Below are 9,091 nucleotides of genomic sequence, written 5' to 3'. Positions count from 1 at the left end.
CCTTTGATCTGTAGGTCAGCAGGCTCCATATCCACTGGCCTGCAGGTTTGCTCTGTCCAACCCCCTATCCCAGATAGCTAAACCGGTGTTATATGCTAGCTAGACTGGATTGGTGGCCCACTACCTTGGGCTTACATAGTGTCAATGGACACAGGACTCATTTTTGTTGTGAATCCATTTAGTGATAAGTAAATTGTACCTTCCCACTGTTGATGGAAATGTTATTGTTTTTTGTTTGATATTGCAGAGGTGTACGATCATACTTTACAAGTATAAATGCCTAAACATTTTCTCCTAGTTAACTGTATAGTGTGAGTGTGAACAACCTCATATCCACTCTAGACATCTGGCACAATACTCTCAGCAAGGTATCGTCAGAGCATTACATTCCCAGTTGGGAGTGGATGTGATGTCTTGCTTCCTTTTTCACACTGCTGGATAATATTCTTTGGTGAAAGTGGAACGTCTGGTTGTTGAGGCAGTTTCACTGGAGTGGCATTCTGCCTTCACCCCAGTTTCCATGACAATCTGGATCAGTCTTTGAAATTTTAGCAGTTGTGATTACATTACTGACCAGTTGCAACGCAACTGTGCATTCTTGCTAAACCTTTCATTTTATTGATCTTACAAGTGACCTCTTGTCCGGTTCTGTTCTGAACGGCACTTAAGTTTCCCCCTCAAAGCTGTTTCCAAAAAGTTTTTTTTCCTGTCTTTTCCATCATTAGACAGCCTTACACTGCTGCTAATATTGCGTTACTCGCCTGTGAAACTGGTCTTTATATACCCAGTCCTGGGGGCTGAGTTATCTTTCCCATAGCCCATGGGCTGACCACCTTTAAATTCAATATTCAGCAATTTTCTCTTTTCCTATTTTTCTGCTAGGGCCCACAACATATTATGCACATTGATAAACTGATCATTGAGCACAGCATCCCTCTTTTTTTTTTTTTTTTTTTTTTTTTTTTTTTTTAGGATGCCACAATTGTTCATTTGAAGTTACAAGACAGATCTCACAGCAGCAGTTCTATTGTTCCATAAAACTGACAGTGTTGAATGAAAATTCCCCCTGTTATTATAAACATTAATTAATTCCACCATCATCGGCTAGTTGTATTAAATTGGTGAAAATAAGCATCTGTTGGCGGGTTAGTGAAGACCTCTTTGTTCAAGTAATTTTTCTGGGCTTCGTGGGCCTGTACCAACTGCAGGTTGATGTGATCCTGTTCTTTGCGCAGTTCCTTCTCCTGACGTTTTTGTTGTCTTTCAAGTAGCACCATGGCTCTGGCTTCTTGTACCCTCCTGCGGTCCCACTCTGCCTGCCTTTGTCTCTCTTCTTCCTTCAGTCTCATCTTTTCCTGTATTTGTTGCTGCTGGACATTAATAACTTCCTCCAGTTGTTCTGGTCTCATTCCTTTCCAGCGATCAGTAACTATGCGGTGCGGGCCAAAAGCACTTATTGCTTGGGCAGGGTTTTCAGAAAGGAGGTCTCCTTCCACAAGGTTGGAGATTTCTACAGAATTGTCCTCTTCTTCCTGTTGCTTCTTGAACTTTCTTCTTGCTAATGATTCTTCTGCCTGGACTTTGTTGAATTCCTTTGTGAAAGTACAGACATGACGTTTGGCTTTTTCTTCCATTCTTTGTAATTCCATTGCCTTCTTGTCCAGCTCAATCCTGTGTTTGTCATAGAGACCATCAGCAAGCCTCTTGTCTTCTAATGCTTTTTGTTGCTCCCACTGTTGCTGGAGAGACCATTCCCTAAGCTGCTCTTGCTGTGCTTTCCTTCTGTTATTTTCTGTTAAATCCTCTCCCAGAAGCTTCTGTACCCCAGAAACAGTGCAGCGAGGATCATCATCAGACACCCGCGCGGGGAGATCTTTCTTTAAGGCCTGTGGATCATATAAGTCAAACTCCCTGCGGTCCTCTTTTTGCTGTAAGCAGAGTCTAAAATCGTTGATGGCTTTGTTTAGATTTTGGATGTCTTCCTTTTGACGGTCATCTAATAAGCAGGTGATCTTGTCATTCTGTACCATCTGTGCATCAAATGCCTCTTGTCTTTTGTTGTCTGTCTCCTTCCTGGTTTTTCTATCCTGTATTTGGTGGTCCAAAGCATCCTTATCAACCCCGACGTTCCGGACTCTGGCATCGAAGACTCGGCTCTGCCTCTGCTGCTCGGCATCCCTTCTCCTCTGAAGCACGGCGGCTTCCTTCAGATCCACGGGCAGATCTCAGCATCCCTCTTTTATAGGTCCTATTATACTCCTCTGTGTTGGAGATCCCTCTTTTTGTACAATCCTCTTCCTTCTTTTACTTTAGCTCACAAGGTTTCAACATTAGAAATGTTGATAAATCAGCTAAGCAGAAGCTCTTTACCCCATGTTCAGACACTTTCCCTCTCATATGCTTTCCCTGCCTACTGTCTGGTATGGTAGCTACATGTTTTTTTCTACCTTCATTCTCCCATTATCTTTTATTATACTTCTCCGCTGATATCCCCCAACCCCTCTTCTCTTTTCAAGCCACAAGACCAACATGCCGCCATTTAAATTATCTTTTTAAATACTTGAGGACTGGGTGCCCCTGAGAAATGCTATTGATTCTAACAGATTTCAACAAAAAGAGTTATGTGGGGTTTCTTCCACTGGATGGGGGGGACCGGAGGAAAGAGGCGGAGACCAAGGACACAAAGACAGCCTAGTTGTCCATAGCTGTTGAAGCAGCTAGCTATTTATGTGTGTCTAGGAATAATTGGGCATACCTGATAGGCCAGTGATGGCGAACCTTTTTGAGCCCGAGTGCCCAAACCGCGACACAAAACCAATTTAATTTTTTCAAAGTGCCAACATGGAATAAATCTACCAGCGGCTCTGTACAGGAGGATAGGACTGATCATCCCTTTGAATGAGCCCTAAGGGACCAACAACCTTACCATTGTGTCCAGATAAAAAACCTTTGTGCTTTTTCAAAGGAGTGCATTGTGCTCAAAATACAGGGATGGGATGGATCAGAGATGGGATGCTCAAAATACAGGGATGGGATGGATCAGGTATGGGATTCTAAGAATACAGGGATGGGATGGATCAGAGATAGGATGCTCAGAATACAGGGATGGGATGGATCAGGGATGGGATTCTCAGAATACAGGTATGGGATTCTCAGAATACAGGGATGGGATGGATCAGAGATGGGATTCTCAGAATGCAGGGATGGGATGGATCAGGCATGGGATTCTCAGAATACAGGGATGGGACGCTCAGAACACAGGGCCCTTCCCAACAAAGCATTGTCCTCTGCCCCCTTCACATCCCCCCCACATACACAGCAGTGTCCTCTGCGAGCCCTCACCTCTCCCTCCCTCACCCATAGCACTGTCCTACCTGTGCATGTGTTCAGCCAAAGTCCTCCATATCGCCATGCTTCAGTGCTCGAGGCCCGGCCTGCACAGGAAGCCGCTCTCCTATTGGCTGCCCAAGTCCAGGAAGGGAGGATCATTCTTCTCTTCCTGGCTATTAAGAGGCATTGCGCGCTGCTTACAGCAGACACTCCCTCTGTGTTATTTCCATTGGGCTGCTTTAGTGTATGCAGGGAGGGCTTTACAAACATCTGCCGTCCCACTGCCCGATCGCATTAATGATAGAAAGGGAGCCGGCTACTCCGCGCCCGCACGAGTGAAAATAACTGCATTGCTGGGGGATTCCCTCTCCTATCCTGGGAGCCTGCTGAGTGCCCACAGAGAGGGCTTGGCGTGCCAGCTGTGGCACGCGTGCCACAGGTTCGCCATCACTGTGATAGGCTCTGAGTCCAATGGCCACCCACAACCTGCCGCCCACCCCCCGTGAATCGTGGGGGAAAGAGCAGCCGCCATAGTAGGCAGATTGCACGTGGCCTCCCCAGTGGAAGGGAAATATCCGCCGACAAACAGAGTGGCGTCATGATGTGCCGCGCACATCAAAACTGAGCATTAACGACAGGTCATTGGCGCCCGAAAAAATTGCGGAACGATTCCAGCAGGTGAAGGCTCCCTCCGGTGGCCAAAAAGAAGAAGGCCACCCTGGGAGCATAGCTGGGGAGAAGAGACTGGAGCCTCAAAGTCCCCGCCACCTGCCGCAAAGACTGGAAATGGTGGCAGAAGTGACGGCAGTTGTCGGGGGATTTCCATTCTGGAACGCCGGGGGCGCATGCAAGTTGCCTACTAGGCAGCTGATCTTTCCCCCGTGATTTGCGGGGGGTGGGGGAGGGGGCAGGAGCCATTGGTCTCAGAGCCTATTATTGCATATGTACCACTACCGAGAATGCTTTGGTTTCATGAACTATTTCACTTGTACAATCAATGTATCTTTCTCTAGAGTTTCCCCTCCTTTTTCCCCCAGAAGAAGACCTCTACTGACAAGTTTGAAACTCGTCGGGGTCTCTAATGTGATTAAAATATAGTTATATCATGCTATGTCATTTTTTATATGTACTCACAGAGCTGTATCTCTGTGTGGATTTTTTTTCAATAAAAATACTTTTTGATAATTTATAATATTCATTTCCGGCTGCAAATTAAAACCCCCTGTGGAACTTTTTTCAGTTTATGACTATTTGCGGTGTGCAGCGCCTTTAAACTCACTACAGTATCGCTTTTCCCTCTCTAAAAATGTACATCCTTACTACAACAGCCAGGGACAGAACTAAAAAAATGCTACCACCGAAGATAGCTGACACATTATCATTCAAAGATAATTAAAGGGTCACTAAAGGAAAAAAATTTTTTTGCTGAAATGACTGTTTATTGGGTATAGAGACATAAAAGTTAACTGATTCCTTTTAAAAATGATTAAAAATTGAATTTAATCTATCATATAATGTGCCTCTAGTTTCACTTTCGGTTTTAAAGGTACATACATGAAGTTCCGGGTGAGAGGTGAGTCGGGAAGACTCACAGAACAAAAACAAACAAATCCAGGGCAGTGTTTTGTTTTTAAAATTAATCTGATTGGTTCTGAGGAGTTTTAGACACACAGTAATGACAGCTTAGACCACCGTGAAAATCTCCCAGTATCATGGTTATAAGGAAACAGGCAACCAGGAAGTGTGGAGATCACAGCAGAATTACAGCTACTTCAAAGCAAAAACGAACAATGAGGACATAAAACCAGTACTGCAGTAAGGTAAAGGAAGCTATTTAGCTAAAAAAAAAAATTCCTTTAGTGACCATTTAAGCAACCATCCACAGTTTGACCCCTAATTTCTCAACATTACAGCTACAATGCTACAAAGAGCAAATCAAACATTATCTCTCCAGTCTGGCCTCCCTTCACTACATGCCACAATGTCTTCAATCTTAGAAGAACCCCTCACAGCCACATAATTGGCCCAAGCAATTAATCTATGAACATTGGGAAAGCACTGGAGCCCAATGGCTTCACCCTCTTGTATTACAAACAGTTTCTGGAGCAACTGCCCCCCCCTCCCCACACTTCCTAGCAGCATTTCACTTGTTAAGTAAGCCTGCAACCACGTGCCAATCAGACATTTTTAAACCTAATGATGGAAGCGACCTCCAGCTATGCACTAACTATGGGCCAGATTCACAAAGGAGATTCGACGGAGTATGTCAGATACTCCGTCGTATCTCTCAGAGTATCTATGCGACTGATTCATAAAATCAGTTACGCATAGATAGCCCTAAGATCTGACAGGTGTAATTGTTTTACACTGTCGGATCTTAGGATGCAGTACGGCGGCCGCCGCTGGGGGGAGTTTGCATTGTAAACCAGCGTCGGGTATGCAAATTAGGAGTTACGGCGGTCCACGACGGTTTTTCGCGTTCGCTACGTCGCTGCTAGTCTAGTTTCCCGTCGCAAAGTTAGTCGTCGTTTTTGGTGCCCTAACTTTACACAGCACACGTATGTGCTGTATAAAGTATGGCCGTTGTTCCCGCGTCGAAATTTGAAAATTTTTCCTTCTTGCGTAAGACGTCCGGGAATACGGAAGTATGCTACGCACGTCGCCGTTTAAAAAAATGACGTCACTTCGTGCAAAGCATGGCGGGAATTTCGAAACGGAGCATGCGCAGTAGGTCCGGCGCGGGAGCGTGCCTAATTTAAATGGCTCACGCCCATTTGAATTACGCGGGCTTACGCCGGAGGCCGCCAGCGTAGGTTTTCATTGCAAGTGCTTTGTGAATCAGGCACTTGCAATGAAAACTTGCGGCGGTGTAACATATCTACGATACGTTACGCCGCCGCACTTCTACGTGAATCTGGCCCCATAAGCCCATCTTACTCTTAAACATAGACTTACCATTATTCGCCACAATTTTCACAGCGTGCCTAGTTCCCCACCTGCAGACACTCATTCACCTGGACCAAGTGGACTTTATGCTTTTCAGAGAGGCAAGTGATGGAACTATCCTTGCAATCAACCTTATCCACTCGGCACTATTGAAGTTCGATCACAGTCTCATCCTCTCTACAGATACAGAGAGGGCCTTTCGATAGGGTCTATTAGTATTTTATTCCCCTCACTTTGGAAGCTGTGAAGGGAATAAAATGTGATGTCATTGCTGACAATATTAAATGGGAAGGGGTTTTCTTTGTTAAGTAACGCCCTTTTATAAAACTGTTTGCTGGACACCTGTTTAAAGAATAATTAGACTCACCTGTAGTCGAATTCTTGTTAAAGTGGTTGTAAATCTTCGTGTTTTTTCACCTTAATGCATCCTAAAAAACACCTTGTACTCTCCGCCCCCCCCCATTTTACTTACCTAAGCCCCAAACTTCCGTGGTCTTGTTCCCGCGTTGCTTTCCAAGCGGCTCGTCGGGTGTTCATTGGTTAGATTGATAGCAGCGCAGTCATTGGCTCCTGCTGCTGTCAATCAAATCAATGACGCGGCGCACCGGGCGGGGCCGAGTCTTACACTTGGCGGCTATGGCCTCCAAGTATATCAAACGGGAGTGCGCCTGCAACGTAACCCCCTCGGGAGAACGCTCCCCAGAGGGGGTTAGCTCTTGCCACCGTGGGACCCCAGAAGAGGACGATCGCGGACACTCTGTTCAAAACTGCACAGTGGAGGTAAGTATAACATGTTTGTTTTTAAACAATAAATAAAAAACTGAACCCATACAACCCCTTTAATTAGTATTTTGTTGTCTAAAATGTTACTTTGCTCCTAAGGCCGGGTACTAACGAGCAAACATGTACGATGAAACCGGTCCGTCGGACCGTTTTCACCGTACATGTCTGCCAGAGGGCTTCTGTACGATGGCTGTACTAACCATCGTACAGAAGTCCGCGCGTAAAAAATACGCGGGGCGTGTCCACGTCGTCGCCGCGATGACACGGCGACGTGGGCGGGCCTGCCATTTAAAGGCTTCCACGCATGCGTCAAAGTCATTCGACGCATGCGAGGGACGGCGGGCGCTCGGACATGTACGGTAGGTCTGTACTGACGACCGTACATGTCGGAGCGGGCAGGATTCCAGCAGACGGTTTTAAAACACGTCCAGGAATATTTGTCTGCTGGGAAAAGGCCCGGCGGGCAAATGTTTGCTGGAATTCGGCCCGCTCGCGCCTACACACGACCGAACATGTATGCTGAAACTGGTCCGCGGACCAGTTTCAGCATACATGTTTGGTCGTGTGTACGGGGCCTAAGACTTTCTTTGGGGTGTATTTATTTTTGCAACATGGTCTTGAATGAATTTGTTAGGAAAAATACTTGTTTGTGTGTGTAAATTAACAAATATTGGTGGCCTGCATTGGGGAGTATTTTGTAGTGCAGTGTCCAATAGAAAATGTTAATTCTGAAAGGAAGGTAAAGGTTTTTTGACAAATCTATTTCAGGTGTACTCATTTATGCTGAGCACTGTATGTCTTGGTTGGAAATCTGTAAACCATACAGGCCCAGATTCACAAAGGAGATACGATGGCGTATCTCCAGATACGCCGTCGTATCTCTGAGTTGTGCCGTCGTATCTATGCGCCTGATTCTGAGGCCTCGTACACACGGGCAAACATGTACGATGAAAACGGTCCGCTGGAGATTTCTGTATGATGGCTGTACACACCATCATACAGAAATCCGCGCGTACACGATACGCGGTGACGAGGCCACGCCGTCGCCGCGACGATGACGCGGCGACGTGCGCGGCCCTGGAAGTTCAATGCTTCCACGCATGCGTCAAAGTTGTTCGACGCATGCGAGGGATGGCGGCCGCTCGGACATGTACGGTAAGTCTGTACAGACGACCGAACATGTCCGACGGGCAGGATTCCAGCGGGCATGTTTCTAAGCAAGTTTAGAAACATTTGCCCGCTCGAAAACGGTCTGGCGGGCAAATGTACGCTGGAATCCTGTCCGCTCGGCTGTACAGACGACCAAACATGTTTGCTGAAACTGGTCCGCGGACCAGTTTCAGCAGACATGTTCGGTCGTGTGTACGGGGCCTGAGAATCAGTTATGCATTGATTTCTATTAGATCCGACCGGCGTAAGTCTCTTACGCCGTCGGATCGTAACTGCATATTTACGCTGGCCGCTAGGGGCATGTATGCTGATTTCCGCCTAGAAATATGTAAATCAGCTAGATACGCAAATTCACGAACGTACGCCCGGCCGACGCAGTACAGATACGCCGTTTACGTTAGGCTTTTCCCGGCGTAAAGTTACCCCTGCTATATGGTGGCGTACATGCCGCGTACCAATGGTAAGTATGGACGTCGTTCCCGTGTCGAATTTTGAATATTTTACGTCGTTTGCGTAAGTCGTCCGTAAATGGGGCTGGACGTAATTTACGTTCACGTCAAAACCAATACGTCCTTGAGGTGTATTTGGAGCAATGCACACTGGGATATGTCCACGGACGGCGCATGCGCCATTCGTGAAAAACGTCAATCACGTCGGGTCATGGTTATTTTACATAACACACGCCCCCCTGTTCCAAATTTAAATTAGGCGGGCTTACGCCGGCCTATTTACGCTACGCCGCCGCAACTTACGGAGCAAGTGCTTTGAGAATACAGCACTTGCCCGTCTAAGTTGCAGAGGCGTAACGTAAATCGGATACGTTACGCCCACGCAAAGATACGCGGAACTACGAGAATCTAGC

General features: G+C 46.5%; 1 protein-coding gene across 1 annotated transcript; it reads right to left on the bottom strand.

The window, feature by feature from the left end:
* Positions 1–965: 965 nt before the first annotated feature.
* On the bottom strand, positions 966–2,397 carry LOC120928251 (RIB43A-like with coiled-coils protein 2). The gene is made up of 2 exons (XM_040339357.1): positions 2,319–2,397; positions 966–2,224 (listed from the first exon to the last, which is right to left on the bottom strand). The coding sequence occupies exons 1-2, from the start codon at positions 2,395–2,397 to the stop codon at positions 1,098–1,100; spliced, it is 1,206 nt and encodes a 401-aa protein (XP_040195291.1). The 3' UTR covers positions 966–1,097.
* Between the last annotated feature and the right edge of the window lie 6,694 nt (positions 2,398–9,091).

Source organism: Rana temporaria, chromosome 2 (assembly GCF_905171775.1).
Source record: "Rana temporaria chromosome 2, aRanTem1.1, whole genome shotgun sequence".
In the NCBI taxonomy this organism is placed as follows: domain Eukaryota; kingdom Metazoa; phylum Chordata; class Amphibia; order Anura; family Ranidae; genus Rana; species Rana temporaria.
Note: the sequence above shows the minus strand (reverse complement) of the source record. Positions and strands in the feature narration are given on the sequence as shown.

What these genes read in the sequence shown, in the direction of transcription:
- LOC120928251 (XM_040339357.1), bottom strand. Translation starts at nt 2,397, where the DNA reads ATGAGAGGGAAAGTGTCTGAACATGGGGTAAAGAGCTTCTGCTTAGCT. An exon ending in ATTTCTAATGTTGAAACCTT is followed by an intron (nt 2,225 to 2,318) that starts GTGAGCTAAAGT and finishes AGGGATGCTGAG; the next exon opens with ATCTGCCCGTGGATCTGAAG.